The 19,686-nt window shown below is 40.7% G+C and overlaps 1 protein-coding gene and 4 long non-coding RNA genes across 7 annotated transcripts in view; 3 read left to right on the top strand and 2 right to left on the bottom strand.

Moving 5' to 3' along the window:
• LOC135338597 (uncharacterized) overlaps positions 1-19,686 on the bottom strand; it is a 119,531-nt gene that overhangs the window by 67,586 nt on the left and 32,259 nt on the right. The gene's annotated exons all lie outside the window — the stretch shown is intronic.
• On the top strand, positions 4,543-9,473 carry LOC135338565 (uncharacterized). Of its 3 annotated transcripts, none has more exons than XR_010395591.1 (10): positions 4,543-4,878; positions 5,062-5,274; positions 5,519-5,597; positions 5,740-5,842; positions 6,489-6,621; positions 6,861-7,104; positions 7,259-7,338; positions 7,507-7,611; positions 8,516-8,619; positions 9,148-9,473. It is a non-coding gene; the product is annotated as an uncharacterized LOC135338565 (long non-coding RNA). The 3 variants fall into 3 exon arrangements; XR_010395592.1 differs by having other exon boundaries at positions 5,519-5,633; positions 8,521-8,619; XR_010395590.1 differs by having other exon boundaries at positions 5,519-5,633.
• Positions 9,581-19,686, top strand: part of LOC135338509 (alpha-latrocrustotoxin-Lt1a-like) — a 33,878-nt gene continuing 23,772 nt past the window's right edge. Inside the window, exon 1 of the mRNA XM_064534674.1 lies at positions 9,581-9,737. Within this exon, the coding sequence (XP_064390744.1) occupies positions 9,727-9,737 (11 nt within the window). The 5' untranslated portion in view covers positions 9,581-9,726. The remainder of the gene's footprint in view (positions 9,738-19,686) is intronic.
• LOC135338646 (uncharacterized) lies at positions 11,605-13,450 on the top strand. The gene is made up of 3 exons (XR_010395692.1): positions 11,605-12,052; positions 12,108-12,335; positions 12,990-13,450. It is a non-coding gene; the product is annotated as an uncharacterized LOC135338646 (long non-coding RNA).
• On the bottom strand, positions 14,431-19,191 carry LOC135338893 (uncharacterized). Its single transcript, XR_010395807.1, has 3 exons — positions 15,946-19,191; positions 15,345-15,752; positions 14,431-14,603 (listed from the first exon to the last, which is right to left on the bottom strand). It is a non-coding gene; the product is annotated as an uncharacterized LOC135338893 (long non-coding RNA).

Genomic DNA, 19,686 nt, shown 5'->3' with positions numbered 1-19,686 from the left:
TCTCAGGCATGCATGCACCGGGCACTACCACATGCATGTTATACAAGTTAAACAGGAAGAGCCCGATAACCACCCAGCGTTCTTTACACACTACAATATTATATTGCATGCACTGCAACTCAAACTTCTGGACACAGAACGCAAGTTAGTATATTTTATATAGTCTATATAAGAGTAAATAGTGACGTAAAAGGATTCTCTAAACTGTGTTCAAACCAAGAGTATAATAATACTGCATCAAAGTTATTCCCGTAGCTGAAATTCAAAGCAAAGCAATGCAACAAACAAGACATACTCTTTTTTGCCACGACAAAACATTTTTAGTAACAGTGTCAGTGTCAAGTGTCGATGGAGAAAGCCAAAAATAGCCTATGAGGTCCCGATAAAAGCAAACAAGGTGATACGGATGTGAAGTACCTCATGCAGGAGGAATTTTCCTCAACAAACTGCAAAGCTTGTACTATTATTATAATACTCATAATTATAGTAACGATCAGGAATGTGCTGAGAATGCTTAATATATACATGCATGTATATAGATGTATAGTGTAATTTCAAAACCAAGATCATGTTGTTCTATAATAATTATAGAGTATAGCACTGCAAGTGTTATAACAGCACCATAATAACTGGTCCAGCAATTTACATAAGCAAAAATGTGACCAAAAATATTTCTCTATCCGACAAGAATTCAAGACAAAGATGATCTCTTCTTTCAGAGAGAGGTGCACTGGTCCTGTCAAGCTTCACATCTATCAAGAAATGGAGTGTCTGGAAAGCAGATGGACTTGCTCTGGGACTTACCATAGCGGGTGTCATAAAATTTTGAGCCCCCCATGTTTAGGCCCCCCCGGGCCTAGAATTTTAAAATTTTGGGCCTCCCAGGGAGTCCAAAATGTTAACATTCTAGGCCCCACACTGTGAGATTAGGCCCCCCCTCTTCTGCCGTCCTTTTCTGCACGATAGAACAAAGTCAAAGAGATATAATAATATGGTAAGGTTAGCTCTATTAGTTGACAAAGCATCAAAGAGACTGCATGCATGCAAAGACTCTGTATCAAAGTAGCAAAAATGTTTGCATTATTATTCTATCATGGAATTCAAAGTGAAGGAAGATTTACCTTTTAAGTTACTCATGCTTTACCTATAAAAGTTGATGCAGCTCTGCAATGTTGGATCTGCCTGTAAGACAATCGATGTTGTTGCATAGCTATCGCCATATTTGCAACTTCATGATTACTTTCTCAGCCAAATTTCAGCACAAAAAAGTATACAGCACACAATTTCAGTGCAAAGACAATAATTCATAACTTCCTCCATGTTTTCCTATACATAGAAGATGTAAATTGTTGTGGGGATGCTCCAATAGCATCACTGGCTCAGCTCTCAAGTAATGTGGAATCATAGATAGAAGTCAAGAGAGAAACTGTTGTGTCACGGTGGAATCACAATAGCAGTTTCCTTTCGGGACAAGGGTAATCTTGGACAGTCCTGACCAATTCGGGACAGTTGGCACCTATATGCTTCGTGCTGCATGAGGCCTGATTCATAGAATGACATGGTGCAGTGTGATGGCTGTGAGACCAGTGGTATACTACTGTACATGCGTGTGTGTGAGGAGAGCTGCATTCAGTAACTGCATGGCAATGCATAGACTGTGAAGACCATAAAAGACTGTATTGGTGTATTTTGAGAATGCACTGTCACATAATGTTACCGCTGTTGCGCTGTTAATGGGGGCCTAAAATTTTAAGAGGGGGCCTAAAATGTTAAAATTCTAGGCCCAGGGGGGCCCAATCTCATGGGGGGCCTAAAATTTTATGACACCGGTCGGTACGGTACCCACATAAACACCAGCGTACAGACACTTCAACGCCTCCAGCTGCTTGTCTTTCAAGACTAGACCTGGTTTTCCAACACAGGATAACGTGTACGCGAGAGCAGAAGAGAAGGTAGCAGCCATTACACAACTTGGACTAGATTTCTTTCTTCAATGACATCATTATAAATGAAACGGATATCAATGTTTTACAACTAAATGCGGAATAAGAATACTGATAAATATACTACAATTTACGATGACCACATCAATCTTCGCTATTGTTGGCCACTGGAAAATCTACCAACAACTTGCCCATGTGGTGAAAGTTATACGGTAGACCATTCCCAGATCTGCAAATTATCTGGCTTCATACACATGCGCCATGACGACACAACAAACTTCCTAGCATCCTGCATGAATAACGACGTTGAGACTGAGCCCAAGTTACAACCTTTGACAGGCGAGTCCCTCTGCTATCGAACAGCCAACACAGACCCTGATGCCAGAGCAGACATCAGAGTGAGAGGCTTTTAGACCCAAGGCAGAAACGCATTTTTTGACACAAGGGTATTCTACCCCCACGCGAGAAGCTATAGGTCCAAACCCCTCAAGTCGCTTTTTCATAAAATGGAGAGAGAGAAAAAAAGAGAATATGGAGAAAGGATAAATGAAACTGAGCATGGCTCGTTCACACCTCTAGTTTTCTCGGCATGTGGAGGCATGGGCAAGGAGGCCTCAGTTGTAGTGAAGAGACTGGCTGGAGACCTAGCCACGAAAAGAAACGAAAGCTACAGTCAGGTGGTAGGCTGGATGAGATGCAGTCTGGCCTTTTCATCAGCCATACGTTGTGTTCGTGGTTCTCGTTCCACCCGCAGAAGAGACATTCGCCAGTCTCCAATGGACCTGATCCAAGCGGAGACACGGTTCGAGTGCGAATAGTCTATACATGTATATACACAAAGTCTCACAAATCTTTAGAACTCTAAATACGTACATGTTTATTTTTTCTAACTGTCCTTCCACATTATAATTTTGAAAAGAAAAAAATTCTTGGTAATTCTGGCGCATGCGTAAACAGTGTTTACCAGGCCGCCTTTCTAATCGAGGCTAGTACTGTATCATCTATCTAGAGGGCCTGATCCCTCAAATTTAATCAACTGTAACTGTCTCCAATAAATTATTATGTACATGTATACATGCTCTTTTTCCTATTATTATAATTATTATTATTACCACGAAAAAAACAAAAAAAAAACTGTATCATCTATGATAATCCCAGGCCGAGTTTTTGCTTTTATAACGGTTAGGCAAACAACTAAACGTTATAAAAGCGAAAACTCAGCCTGGGATCGAGGCTACTAGATTGTATTACTGAATGTGAAGCTGGCAATACTAACAGGGTATTGAAATAACAGTTGACCTTACATGGTTACTTTTAAAAGCATGCCTTATTCCCCCCTCTATATAATTATATACTCCCCTGAGAAGCTCCAATGGATAGCAAATTCACCACATGGATTTAACAGAACCTTCAAACCAACTGGAACTAACCTTCTAATCAACTGGACTGGGATAGCCTCAATAGGTGAGTGGTTATACAATAACAATTGCTTGAGACTAATGTATTATGCATTTGCTGCAGATATCCCAGATGGTCCCATGGGCGGATGGGCAGGGGGCCAGCGATGCAGTGCCACATACTCGCGACGGTGCTGGCTGTCACACTGCATGGAGGGAGGACTATCTCTCTATAGTGTGCAAGAGCACTGCAAACTGAACACATTTTTGTCTTATCTATAATTTCTCAATTAATTCGGTTTTGAAAATCTATCCCAGGCCGAGTTTTCGCTTTTATAACGGATAGACGAACAACTGAGTTTTCATTTTTATAACGGTTATAACTAGTTGTTTGCCTAACCGTTATAAAAGCAAAAACTCGGCCTGGGATCGAGTGCATGTTCATTAGCTAGGAAGAGTGCAACTCACACAGGAAGCATTCTACCATACCTCCGTCACAATAACAATCTTAGATTCCACAGGCTGAGGCATATTGGATATATATTGCTCAAGTCAACTATTACTTTATAAGTATAGCTTCATGAATGATAGTTCAAGCAGAATACTGGAATCTGGAAACGTTTCACATCCACGTCATTACTGTATCATCTATGATTGTATGACTGAATGTGAAGCTGGCAATACTAATGGTATTGAAATAACAGTAGACTTTTATTTAGCATGGTTACTTTTAAAAGCATGCTTTATTTACCCCCTCTACCAATGAGTCATCCTCATGCATCCTCCACAGCGTCACCTTGTATAACTCCTCCATCATCTGCAACTTCTCGTACACATTGAAGTAACGTATGTGCAAACATTTTTTAGTGATGAGCATATTTATCACAGAAGCTTTGGATTATACCGATGTTGACTGCCACGCATCAAAAGCATACATCCTATACACTCCACTGACTAGTTCCTTGTCGATCATGACTAACCACTCACTTGTAGTCGATGCGATGCTCTTTGCCACATTATCTACTGCCACTAGCTATTTACTGGAATATCCCACAATTCCCTAGCCTTGTAGAAGCTCCTATAGGGATCGCCAAACTATCGCAAATTCTGCGAGTGTGTGTGGTAATGATCATCAAAACTTTGGAACAACTTTCTTCATGTTTTGTTAGTAATCTGTATGACGACCATAACCATCTCAGGGTTCTCACCCACGTGGACAAATGGACCAGGGACTGGCAAGGTAAAGAAACTCCTGAAGACTCAGTGAGGGTAGAGTATAGCGGGGCAAGAGTGAAGTGGTGTTGGTCTAGCCGTACTGAGGAACACACAATGGAGCAGATACCCAGCTCAGCATTTCAAATACCCAGACTAGATGAGGTAAGAATGAAAAGAAAGAAACGCCTCAGAACAAAGTGATGACAACAACAACTATTGGTGTGTTATGGGAGGGGCTGGGGCTGGAGGACGAAGGATCGGGCAATGTGGTTGTCGCAAATACCAGGAGGTTCGAAGGTCGTCCTGTGGACTACAGTGGAGAGGTAAACAATTATCTCAGTAGTACATGCACTTGTCAAACTAATGCCCCCCTACCAGGGATAGGTGGGGATTATACCAATCGCATGATCTAATCTCCCTACCTTTGGGCAAGGTCTAATCCGTTGTTTTTATATATTCTATCTCTGTAAGATCGTACACACACACACACACACACACACACACAGGGCTATGTGGTTTGTATCAGCAGTGGCAATGACAGCAAGGGTTTCCTCATGAAGCAAGGTGTCCTCACTAATGGCCGTGTTAAAAGCTCCTCCTCAAGAAGTGGCACAGTTGTTACAGACCCAGACACACTGGAGAAAGGAAACGCAAGTCAGTGAGAGGCTGCATAGTGGACAGCAACCTGAGTGTGCTCAATCTAGTCATCATCAAGAAAGGTGGGTACACAACTCTGCTGATTTAGATGTACTCTGATGAGAATTGACTTTGTTAGGTGTAACTATTGGGCAGGGTTTCATAGAGAGGGGAGGGGATTCCCCCTATAAATCTGAGAGATTATTGATGACATGATTTTTCCCCTTAAAAACGTGTACAAAAATTAAAATTAGTTGGCTTGCATGGCTGGAAACTGCATTGCTTCTTTAGAAATAATTATCTAGGTTGCTATTATTGTGTGTGCAGGTTGGTGGAGGAGCACTCTAAAACACTGGATAGGGTCACTGAACTATGGAAGCAGAAGTGGCCTGTCAATTGGGACGATGTGCGTATGCACACACACACACACACACACACACAGGTAATGTTATAGCGAAATATTTAAATTGGTAGTTCATATAAGCATTTCCACCAATGAAAATTACCCGCTATACAGTTATAATTATAATGTTCCCTCTTCCTTGTAGTTGGACGGACAGTAAGAGGTTGTCGTGGGCCAGTACTAGCACCACTCCGGTCCTCAAACCAAAGAGGGCAATCAACTGCGAGGATAACACATAGCAATCCTCTGTGAGTGTGAGCATAGCTACCGTATTACTAGAATATTTCGCAGGTGGAAAACCTTTGCGAATAAGTCAAATCAGCAGAAAATGTGACCCTTTGCGATCTAACTATTGCGTTCTGGCAAGGATCGTGTGTATTTACTAGTAATAATTTAGGCTTTGCATATTTTATTGTTGCGAATTGATCAACCATCGCAAAGTTCGCAAATGTTTGATGCTCGCAAAACATTCTAGTAATACGGTATAAGTATATTATAGGGATCCTCCTGAACATTGATAAATAAAATATAATTAGCTACAGACATGTACCTGTACGTATGTGTAGTGAGGAGGGTCTTGTGTGAGCACTAATTCTGAATTAATTGTTAGCTGTACTATAGTGAAACCTGTCTCTGTAGTCTGTAGTACTGGCCTCGGAGGATTGGGAATGGGACAATTATATTGTGTAGTGAAGCGTATGACTGTCTCTATAGTGATGGTGTCCCTTGGGCAGACCAACAGTGACTATATATAGAGGGTGGTCTACTATACTACATGTAACAGGCACAAACACAGTCATGCTATGGAGACTTTGGAGCTGGCAGTATTTGCTTCACTGTACACTTCAACCAAGCAATGAGAAGAGTTTTGTCACATGACTTACCCCTATACAGGTATCACATGACTCAGAGCCGCTGAGTGAAGCCATAGCCCAGAGCAGGACCTCATTGACCAACTATAAGCCTCAGAGCAGAGAGAGCTACAGCTCACCAGACTCAATTAAAGGACTATTCCTGTGAAACAGAGGTATATGCATATTGTGTGCATTGAATCTGCCAAATTAGCAAAAATTTGACCATTTGCAATCTAACTTATTGTGTTCTGGCAAGGATCGTGTGTATTTACTAGTAGGTTTTGTGATCTTATTGTTGTGAATTGATCAACCCTCGCAAAGTTCGCATACATGTATGTTTGAAACATTCTAGTAATACGGTAGTCGGCTGTGCATGTTGGGTGTTGTTAGTTTTATCTTTTGTTTCCCCCAGTCTCAGGATAGCAGTGGCAACAAGCCCACAAAGCTGGTCTCTATGGTAACTGCCGTCAAGCGTAACCATGACAGCGATGCGGAGGCGTATATTCTGCAACCCCCCAGCAACAACCACCGAGGCCTACATCTGACGGTGTTATATATGGCAACTTCAATGAGAGGAGGATTGAATACGAGGAAGTGCTCTTGTCTGAGCGTACTGATAGCCAGTACTCACAGTCTGAGAGCTATCTCTCTGAGAGGTGTGTGTGGTGTGGGCGTGTGTGTGAGTGGGCGTGTAGGGTGTGTGCGTGTGTTCACAGTCTTAAAGCTTTCTCTCTGAGAGGTGTGTAGCAGCGTATAGCAGGTTATCATCACGTTTATTATTAAATAATGTTATTAATTTTGATCCTACAGTAGCTACTATGGTGGACTGAGCAGCACTCAGAGTATCGACCTGACCTTCCACTCCTCCAGATCACCCCCTCACATAACAGGTGGGTGTGTGGAGTGTGTGGGCAAAGTGTCAATTTGTCAACTCACTGTTGCTAGAATCTATCAGCTAGATACACACACACAGTCTGTTTAATCTACTCGTGTGACTACGTCCATAATCATAATTGGTAATATCACCATTAATGTTCCCTCCACCCTCCCTCCACTAGATTGACTGTGGACACAATGATGACGACGCAGTCTCCCACACAGCATCACAGTGACGAGGAGGAGGGCACAGGTGTCGGCTTTATGGCACGTGACGATGCCTCAAGGTATATGTATAGTGACCAGGGTTTCATCTAAGATTAAAAGTTTGGGGGGGTGGTTTACGCACACCACATAATGTTTGACCACACCCACTATTACATGCTAGTGCATCACACTATATCTAGTTACTGTAAGACCTTGATTTAAGGTGACCCTCCAAATATGCGACACCCAGGAGCTTCAGCAATTTTCTGACCTCTTTAAGTAGCGACAGCTGCATTGACAATTATTTTTTAATGTCGTGTTCTAAATAGAGGTAAATGTAGCCACTCCCTAGCCTCGATTGTAGCCCACTGGGATATCAGTGTTTTTAAGCGTCTGAAATTGAGGCAAGTAGATTACCTCCAACTATAGATGCGACCCTCTAAATATGCGACACCAGGACTTCAATTATTAAAATTATTCAACCTCCAAAAGATGCGACCTCTGGCTTCGTAATTATTAAAAAGTGTCGCTTTAAATCGAGATCTTACGGTAGATATTGTACATCATAATTATATACAGTACTAATGTGATGATGTCATTAGTCTACAAACATTGTGTGGGTTTGGGGGGGAAGATGAGATATTTGGGGGGGATGGTTCACCCCAGCCCCCCCCCCCCCCTGGTGACTATAATTATACTGGTAATATATAGCATGCATGACTGTACAGCTTTAGTATGTCCTATTTAGTATGTAGTGAACATAAGCAACACTAAAATTAATTCACGGCTGCTCAAAACAAACACGAAACTTTCAAACAGTAAGTGCTGAATCAGCACTTTTAACACCCACATGGATGGTTGAATAAAATCGTGCTGTGTACATGTATAATGTTAGCTTCATGTGTGCATGTAATTTTATGTCCCCTCCACACACCCCACACACTACACCCCCACCCACTCACACACACCCCACACACCTCACAGCACAGACTCACCGTCACTGCAGCAGGCTCTCTGTTACCTGCACTGTCAGTGGATTGTTCACAATGACCTGAGACCCTACTGCGGGGTCATGGCATCATTAAGAGGTCAGTACGTAGTTACATGGGTGTGACCTCGGTACTCTGAAATACAGAGGTCAGAGGTCATGAGTATGTTTAGATTGCTTTTGGGCAAATTCTGTATGACCTATCTTTGACTTCCCATAACTACATGTATATCTTTATATACTGTATAGTGGGACATTTTCTCCATTTAGCTCAGCAGAAAATAACGTTCGTGCGTTTTAATATTCGCCTTTCAATTCTAGGAAACCACACCCACTGATATGCATGTGAACAGTGCGTGGGAGTTTATTCCAGTTTGAATGCTCTGCCCTTGAAAAACTTGAAGTTTAATTTGCACACTTGATGAACATTTCCCACTATAATTATACGTACGGTAATCGTCTAATTTCATGCTAAAGAATGTGTGTGCCTTTTGATGGAGGAATCAATGATTGATTTTAGTATACATAGCTATACCCACATTGTACTATTATATACAGCTAAAATCCTTATCACACCCACCCACACATGCACACACCCACATCCCACCCACACACACACCACCCACAGGCACAAGGCAGACTAGTGTCCTCGTGGTGAAGCTACACCTTCAACTGTATGAGATGTACACACAAGAACACAATCTGCTTGACTTCAAGAGTGTGACCTGGCCCCATACTAACTTTGGAATGACGAGTATAAATGTCTTTGTCATGAGGTGCAAGATTGCTTATGTGATCTTTCAACTCCTTGTGTACACTATCCATTGTTTTCTGACATACATGTATGCAGTTAATTTATTAGCTTACTAGTGACCTACGTATATACCACAACCTTGTAATACATTATTTCATATTTCTTTCATGCATGTTTGTTCATTGCAGTTCTTGATATAATCATGATGACTATTTTGGTAGTGGGTGGAAATTATACACTACTCTATTTAGGAGATGTATAGGTACAGACATTAATTGATTACAGACCGTGCAAAATTGAAAAGGGGCGTGTCTTGTAAGTCAAGTAAACAAAGCTTCTTGGTGAGTGTGTGACAAAAGACTGTGAGCAGCAGTACTCTGCGGATCAGGGCTATAATTATCTTACAGCTACTAGTACCTGGCCGCCCCAGGGCAGGTCAGGAAGGTCAGGACAATGGCGACAAGGTGAGCTTGTACAGCTACAAGGTGTACATAATATCTGGTGGCCTGTCTGTGTATGCCGGTATTCAGGGTTGACAAAGATACATCAGTATACATGTACAGCTTCAATCACACACTACACCATGAGATTGCTGATTAGGGAAATAATAATACATTGCAATTATGCACCTAATGTGCTCCCCCGGGACATACGGGGGAATTTGACTTGAAATGTTGGCCCAATATGATTTTACCTGGCTTTGCGTAGTAAAGACTACAACTGCTTGAGGCTGTGACTGGTGGTGACTGGGGAATTTAGGGAATTTGAACAAAGAATCCTCCCCCATGCACGTGGGGAATTTTACCTGGGATATAGTTATGGTCATATATCCTCCATGTTAGCATGACCCCTCCCTAGGAGGGTAGTGGGGCGACACATTGATAGGTGCATTAGAATTGCTCTGTAAGAAAATTAATGTTTCTGCATACCATTCTTATTCATTAGAACCCACACAACAAATAGTTCATTGAACCCTGGAACACTCTGATCATGAGTTGTTGTGTTTTACCATATAGATTTAGGGTTAACCGAATAGCCGCGGTTATGATTTCATACGTAGTACCGCCCACCGCGGAACCAAAATCTAATTAATTTTAAATTACTTTCATTATCAGCTCCTAGCAAAGAAAGATGCGTAGCTAAGAAGCAGTAGCAGTTTTCTGCAGGCAACTTTGTTGCAAACTAGTCTAGAATAGTTATTCTGCCAGGATCTCTGAGTTTTGAACGGAGCAGGTAACCAGCCAAGGCCCCAGCGAAGGATCATTTCACAAGTAAGCTCTGTGTTTGTATAGCGATCATCATTTTCCTAGTCTAGCCTTTAGAAGCCTTTTGAGCTGATTTAATATGCTTGTCCACCTACCTAGATAGCCTCTGAGTGTATGAAATATTATACTGAAAGAATAGTTTAGTTAGTTTAGAGCCTGTTTTTTTAGTGTAGTCTACAAGGTTTGATATTCAAATTATTTTCTCTTTTTCAGCATTCGCCTCTAGCAAAGAAAGATGCATAACTTGGAAACAATGACAGTTTTCTTTATTCAACTTCGTAGCAAAGTAGTCTACAGTAGTTACTGTGTCAGGATCTCCTGGTTTCCAACGGAAAAGTCAACCAGCCAAGTCCAGAGCGAGGGATCTCTTCAGAGGTAAGCTTTGTGTGCGTATTATAGCAAGCATTATGTAGCTAGTATAAGCCTTCATAAGCCTCTGAGCTGATTTAATATGCTTCTGCACTTGCCTAGATAGCTTATGAGTGTGTAAAGTATACTTGTGTAGAAGCTGAGTTAGTTTAGAGCATGTTTTTAGAGTGTAGTGAGAGTGTAGTGTACAGTGTTTGATATTCAATTATCAGTGTGGCAAAGAAAGATGCACCCCTTAATAACAGTAACAGTTCTCTTCAAGCTACCTTGTAGCTAGTTACTCTGTCAGGACCTCCAATCTGAACAGTCAACCAGCCAAGGACAGAGCGAGATTTTACTTCAGAGGTAAGCTTTGTGTGCGTATGATTATAGCGATGCTGTTTTTAGCTTGTATACATAGTGTTCTTAGCTGATAATACGCTTACCTACGTAGCTTGTAAAGTGTACTGGCTCCAGCAGTGTGTTGAAGCCGAGTTTAAAATACAGAAGCCTATATGTACGCTCAGCAGTGTTGCAATGTAAAGGGGTCATCATTGATTTGCTTAGCTATCTGTTGGTCTCATCCACAATGTATTCTGTTATCAGCTGTGATGAATGCTGGAATTTTGTCTTGAATCGGAGATCGGAAGTTTGGGCCAACAGAGATCGATGGTGGGAGTCCATAGTCAGGCCAGGAGTGGAACTGCTTACAGTAAGTGGTGTGCGTGTGTGTGTGTGTGTGTGTGTGTGCGTGCGCGCACTTGTGTGTATATTTATGTGCGTGCATGTGTGTGTGTCTGTATGTGTGCCCGCGCGGGTGTATGTGCACAGTAAAAACAGATATGTTATAATAACATAAAACATCTCAAATAAAATGCATCATTTGAAATTTAATGTAGAAATGACATAAATTTCTGTCATTTTAACACTAAAATACGATGATGCATCCCATATAACATATGTGTTTTTGCTGTGTGTGTGTGTATCTTTGTCTGTGTTTGTGTGTGTCTGTTATGTGTGCCCGCGCGGGTGTATGTGTGTGTATGTGTATCTGTGCACATGCGCGCGCTTGTGTGTGCCTGTGGCCGACACAGGAAGAGCACGACAGGAGATTGTCAGAGGTACTCTGTAAATTGCAAGAAGCAGGCCTCACCATGTGTAAAATGGTACTAAATACCATGCTAAATATTATCAGTGCTCTGCCAAAAGTTATGCCTATAGGCTTGTGTGAAGTTCCTGCTTGCTTCCAATTGGGGTTGGCTTGTGTAAAGTTTCTGCTTGCTTCCAATTGGGGTTGGCTTGTGTGAAGTTCCTGCTTGCTTCCAAGGTTACAATTCAATTAGGCTCACTGTGTATACATGTACAGAGGTTGATTGCATAATAATGTTCTGACCTTTTCAGGGGAAAGAAAGAAAAGGCTTGTTGGGCTTATGAGTGTACTGTTTATGAGTGAGTGTACTGTCTACTTGTGTAAGGACATTTTCTTCCCAACATAATAGGCTTGTTGGTTGTGTTATGCTCCCCAGCTATAGGATTAGGACACAATTTGTCATTAGTTGGCTTGTGTGTTTGCCTGTGATATGCATTGTAATTCTGTGCCCAAAGTTAAATCTTTTTATGAACTCCCAGTTTGTTGTAGGATCACAATTACTTTATATGTGCCTATGAGTGCCATTGCATGTAAGTTTGCTTGTGGGAGCCTATACATAATTATGTCTAAGGTTGCATGATTCATAATTATTTGGCACCCTTGTATGAGATGTACTGTACTTTGTGTATGGCCATTCTCAATATACTTTTTTAGGTTTGTTGGCTTGTGAGTTAGTGCTGTGTTACATGTACATTCCTAGTCTGCTGTCTATTATAGCAATTCAATTATAATTATGTGGCTGAATGTCAATTTAGTGTGTGTATTGATTGCATGATAATCTTTTGATCTTTTAGGCACCACCCCAAACTAAGGTACATTTAAAATTCGATTTCTTTATGGCTGGCTTGTTGGCTGGTGTTTGTCTCTGAGGAGGTTATGTTCTACTGTGTGTAAGAACAATTGATTCTAGAGGTGGTCTGCTTGGTTAGTAATACTCCTTCTTCCTCATGCAGGTCTGTGAAACTATCGTCACTGCTATCTGCCATGGAACCACCACCATCTTATGGGTCTGAGAAGCTCTACTCACTGTGACTACTATCCAGGATACCTAGGAGTACCTCATCCCCTGTGTACAGAGGCCTCTTAGTCATTGTTGTACGATAGAATTAATTGTAATTGTATTTATTATAATGTATGTTCACTTTTGAGATTTCACATGAAAATTTCAGCAAATTTTTGATTGCTAACCTATGGTGATCGGACTCAGTAAGGCTTCTGTTGACCTTCGAGAGAAGCCTTGCAAAGCTGTGGAGCTCTGGAAGGTTGTAGCTCACCATAAATTAATTAAGAGTAGAGTAATGTGCGGTTGACGCTTCAAAGCGTCAACCGCGGCTACCAGCTATTCACGTATTGACGCTTCAAAGCGTCAACCGCGGCTATTCGGTTAAAGGGGTTGGAAACGAAGGTACCCTCGAGTAACATCCGCGCTACGCTGTGGTTTAATGGAGCCACAACAATACCTATTTCTACACACAGTGCATAATAAACTACAAATAGCTGCTTAGTCCGTGCAACTTACTTATAATTATTTCAAGGTCTATACCTATTGTAGTAGTTATAACTAGCACGCTCTAAAACAGCCTTGGGAACTTATGACTTTACTAGCTAATTTATCTTTTTTACTGGGTGTACGTTGTCAGTATTTATAAGTACTACATGTGGCTGACGGACTAGGCGTGTTATAAACAGATGATGTCTCGAGGAAAAACACAACTTTCAAGGAGTTACCCGGCAAAAATTAATTGCTTAACAGCCTCGTTCATAAGTAGCGCGAATAGTTTCGAGGATCCATTGCAGATTCAATGTAACTTCTCTAACTCTATAAACTATTGTTTACTAAGTGGTGAACATTATTTTGAGGGACTTCCGTTTCCAATTCCTTATCTGTGGTTTACTAAGTGGTGAACATTTGGTGGAATGGCTGTGTACATTGAATGGCTGTGTACATTGAGGTGACCATATCTCAGAGGCCACAATGAATACAGTACTCCTTATCTATGAATCCAGACACTCAATAACTAGAGCACTGAAGTGCTAACCCTCGGCAAACAATTGCATTATCATAGTGAATAATATTTATTATTACGACGAATCATGTGGGATGACTGGACGTACATGATGAACAATGATGTAATGGTAGTTTAGATGGTGTGTTATAATAAGGGATCAGTGACTGAATAATTATGATGATGTAATGGTAGTTTAGAAATGGATAACGAGAAATCAGAGGAGGTACGACATCCGCGTGTCAAAGTAGACACACATTCCTTAGGTTAAAGTACAGGAATGTGTGTTTAACACACGGATGACACGCAGATGTCGAACAAACGGGAAAAGTAAGTGTAAAAAATGATGATGTAATGGTAGTTTAAAAAACAAAAATAATAATTAAGAAATAGTAAGTAAGTGTTGATGTAGTAATGGTAGTTTAATAAATAAGAGAAATAGTATAACAAAAGTAAGTGTAAAAAAGGACGTATAAATAAATTCTGAAAATAGTTGTAATAATAAATAAATAAAAGCGAAATTGACTGCACGTATAAACATGGCTTCAGGCCGAAAGTAGCCTCGAATCCAGGCCGATTAAAATACGGCCTGGTACCTATTGCATGGGTAATTAATTATAGGCGTGGCCGTCCACGCCCATGTACTATATGAAGCTTTTTATAGCCTAGCTAGCTAACTAGCTGTGGCCTTCTCTATGGTGTTGTGTTGAGAAGGCTTGTACACGAAGCCGGAAGAGGCTCTCATCTACCTCTATGATGGTTGTATGGTCATCATGTTTTGAACTGGGTTTCTGACAGACTATGGCAAGTCTTTGACTTTGTGCTTCCAACTGCAACCATAGGGTCATCGTAGAGGTAGATGTGAGCCTCTTATGTTTTCAGAATAGTGTGTAAACCTTCTCGACAACGCAATACAGAACATAAGCCACAGCTTCACAGGAGACAGACTTTAAAGACTTAAAAGGGTTTCTGACAGACTATGGCAAGTCTTTGACTTTGTGCTTCCAACTGCAACCATAGGACCATCGTAGAGAGCTTCTTTTGGCTTTAGACAAGTGTGTAAGCCTTCTTGACAACACAATAGAGGGCATAAAGCCACAGGAGACAAGTATTTGTTAAAAATAATACGGAAAGAAACTAGTCAACAAACTAGTTTACGGTATAATTTTACAAAGGTTTACTAACGTGAACGAATTCCCCAGATTCTGGGGAACTCAGTTTGCGCATGTGCACTATCACCCATGCAATAGAGACCAGGCCGTATTTTAATCGGCCTGGTCTCGAGGCTAGGCCGAAAGTGACTGACCATGTGGCTTTTGGAAGGCTGTCAAAATTAAAAGTGCCAAATTCAAGTAGGGAGCATTGCTCGAAGGTAGAAACAGGATAGCAACATCTATTTTTGCTGTATCACTCTTATATAATCATAGTTCATAGTTTTATCGATTTTCTTGCGTATGATGTATGTTTGTTATCTGCCACAAACTGTGCGTCGAAGACAGCTATCAGATTGAGGTCTCTATGCAAGTATAGTTCGTTCATTAATTTTCTTCAATTTTTGAGTGTCGCAGAGCCATTTTATCATAGTTAGAATTCTTGCGTACAATGTATACAGTTGTAGTATGTCGAGACAGCCATTAATAAATTGAAATCGTTACATTAGCCAGTGTTCATCAATAATTATTTTCTTGGGACTACAAGTCGAAGATGGCCCTTAGTGTGTGTATATAAGAAAAAGATATGAAGGATGTTTGTATATAGTATAGCATTATACACAATAAAACAAAAACTATACCTGTAGAATTGGTAATGGAGCATATAGGCAAACAGCTATAATTATGACACTGTACACATACTCTTGACACTATATGCTAAAGATGATATAATTACAAATGTATACACTCACCATGGTTGGATTTAACTCACTGCAGCGGTAGACATTCTTAGTCTTCAACAGGAACCAGGAACAGTTAATTGAACACTTAGTAAACTTTGAGTCATTTGAGTCATAGGAGTCATAGGAGTCATAGGAGTCATTTGAGTCATAGAGTCATAGATTAACAGCAAAACAGATTGGAAACTTTGAGTCATTTGAGTCTTAGAGTCATAGACTAACAGCAAAACAGATTGGAAACTTTGAGTCATTTGAGTCTTAGAGTCATAGACTAACAGCAAAACAGATTGGAAACTTTGAGTCATTTGAGTCATAGATTAACAGATTGGCCAAGCCAGAAAAAGTATACAAGCGTACAACGAATGCTAAAGTTACGGTTGAAACCAGGCAGAGATAATCTAGCTGAAGAGGCTGTATAAAATGCACTGGTTTCAACCAATTAGCAAATTTGTCTCAGAGAAGGTATAGCATAGAACATGGTCAGAGTGTGGACATACACAAGAATAATTATAGGTGCCTCAAACTCGTATTATTCAGAAATATTCAGTAATGTAAGTAAGTTGAGCTATATAGCCTCAAATACTCACTAAGTGTACAGGTCACGTAGTTAGACTGATAGATTCGAGGGGAATGGAGCAGAGAACTGCATCGTGATCCGAGTAGTACACATCAGTAATCTTTGTATGAACACGCTCTGGTGCTAGGCTATTGCAATATACATGGTCTATAAGAGTACCGTTGTCTGTAGTGGGAGTGTGCACTAGCTGAGAATAACCATGACGAAGCATTAATACTTCTAATTGTGAATTAGTGTTAGTTAGAATGTCCACATTAAAGTCACCTAGGACAATAGATACATTAAAGCTTTTTAGGTGCTGCAACAGGGGATACATGTAGCCTAATAAATCGTTCATTGATACACTTGGAGATCGGTACACAAGAGTTAAATGAATGGCTTGTCCATTAGGTAGTTGAAGCAGAGCACATAGCATTTCTATTGCAACACCATCTACGTCACAAGCATAAGAGTTCAGTATTTCTATATTTTCAGGCAAACTAATCAAAACCCCACCTTTTCTATCACCAGAAACACTATCGAGTCTTAAAAATTGATGGTTTGTATGTATTAATGGACTGGCTATTCCGGACTGCAACCATGTTTCAGTAAAACAGTGAATTCCAGCTGAAGTAAATAATTTATCACATTCAATGTCTGGTACTTTAGCTAGCAGCGATCTCACATTGAGTAATGTAATTGTGATGTAATCTTCAGGACATGTGTCAACGGACAAAGGGCTGAGTACCCTATCATTTAATCTAGACATTTCAGTCTTGACGTCATCACTCGCTTTAATAACCTTCTCATTAAAGTTCAATATATGCAAACCTTCAAGCTTTTTAACACGACTGAATGCTACATATAGGCTTGACCAGAGCTAAAGCGGCTACCTTTCATGTCTACCACAATTTCATCGAGTGTTAAACCTTGTACCTTATGTATAGTAGTGGCCCAAGCTATAGAGTCAATGGGAACTGTAACCGAGTAATTTCAGAGCCTTGTTTACCTTTAGCCTTAAAAATAGCTTCGTGTTTTACTAGTGGAACAGCAGTTGGGAATGTTTGCAAAAATTGACTACCTTGTCTGGCCTTAGCTCCAACATTAGGGTGATCAAAATTTACAAGAATGTGTGTAACCTTACCAGCACCCATCACTATATTGACTATTTCACCTCTAGCACCATTAACTAGCCCATCTGCTACGTCAACATTGGTTGTTAGCATAACTCTGGCACCAATTGCAATTTTCAAAATGCCGTGTAGGCCACCAGTTTCTGATCTCTTGGCAGACAGGGTTGACAAGTTGATGTGGCTAGTTTGACCAGCTCTAGAATCGCAAGACTTTATTGAATATTGCTGACTTTCTGGAACCAAGGCATTCAATCAACATGGTTATGTTACGCTCATCAACATCAGCATTGAGTCTATACACATGTAGAGCATGGTTTGGGTAATTGGGCATTTGAGGAGTAATTTCCCTGGACTTTAGCACAGCGACGTCATTGTCATTGTGTGTAGCCGTTCTAATCCTACACAAAAGTTCACAAAATACCGAGTCACCCTTTTGCCTCATAATCTCATCTAGCTCAATCATTTGAAATTCATCTAACCACAATGAACCAGAGTTGTATAGTTTAGCATAACTATCGTTGACGACACTAAAAACAGGTGTTTGACAGACAGGGGGTAATTGAAAAAGATCTCCTACTGCTAATATACTGACACCACCAAAAGTACTCCTATCCGGCATGACAGCTTTGATTTGCTCTAGTCTCTTGTGCACTTCTAGCAACATGTTGGAACCAACCATGCTTATTTCGTCAATGATCAGTAGTGCTAACTTAGACAATTTACTTCGTAGGGAGTTTAAACGATCGTGATTGAGAGGCTGAAAACCACTGTATCTACTGGTACCTATAGTACAAGAGCAGAATGTAACGTCATACCACCTATAATAAATGCTGCTGCACCAGTGGGGGCTGTAAGCAAAACTGTAACATCGTCAGGTTCTATTGTGCCAGACAACCTAAGCAATTTAACAGTATCAGAATGTATCAGTTTGATAACATGCGTCTTTCCTACACCTCCAGGGCCACTCACAAACACACACGGTATGGCTCAATGGGTTTACCATGCTTTAATGCTATCACAGCTTTCTTGCACCAATTGCGGTGAAACATGACAATTTGTTTTTGCTTGCTGTTAAGACCTCTTAAAAGCTTTCTGTATTTATCAGGTGGAATTTCCCCATGATTAGCTACGCCTTCATAGCGCACATGTAAGCTACTAGAGGTAGTGGACGTAAACAATGCACTATTGTCCCTAACGTCTTGCTCAGACAAATCTGTTAGAGTTTCAGGACCTTCAGCTTCATGTTGGGCTCTGTCAGCTTCAGTACCCGGTGCTACTTGATCCCAAGCATGCTGTGGGGGGCCATCCTCATCAATTTCAATGTTTTCTACGTCAGACAGTGTGTACTTTTTCTCATTAGCTATCACAGACGATTGGACATTACGGAAATGCTCTTCAAAGGTTGAATAGCCACCTAACAAATCTGTTTCTTCACTGTACCATGGGAAATAAAGCATCAATTTGGCTCTATACCAGTTACTGGGGTCTTTCTCTTTATTGTACTTTGTGAACCTTATGATTGCTTCCAGATTACGTTTATTCATTTTACCGAATCCACCTGTGAGTGTAATTTTTACGTGGTGTATTCTTAGTACTGTTGGCATCAGATGGAAGTACATCAGTGTCACCAGTATCGTCGTCAACGACTTTATATTCGGTACTATAATTAGCAGCAAAATCGGCTAGAGATATATTTGCAAGCTCAATTGGTCTGTGTTGATACCTCTCTACTAGGTTCTTACAAAATACGTTAGGGTCATCATCATCATCAAGGTTCTCGATTGCAGAAGAAGGCTTTAATACACCGATTCTGTCTTTTTGGGATTGGTATCAATAAACAATACAGTCCTGCTCATCCTTTTCATGGGGAGTGGTAGTATTCTATAAACTGCTTCTTGGGCACTGACTTCCCTGTGTGTAAGAAACGCTGAACCTACTTTTTTTAATTGGGTCTTAAGGTCTTCGGTTCTAGTCTCGTTTGCTACACGCTTCAAGAGTTCACCCATGGCTCTATCTGTTTTCATTATGTACGAAGCTATATACATCACACAAGCATAGCCATTG

This window comes from Halichondria panicea, chromosome 7 (assembly GCF_963675165.1).
Source record: "Halichondria panicea chromosome 7, odHalPani1.1, whole genome shotgun sequence".
NCBI lineage: Eukaryota > Metazoa > Porifera > Demospongiae > Suberitida > Halichondriidae > Halichondria > Halichondria panicea.
This window is presented reverse-complemented; position numbering and strand designations above follow the sequence as displayed.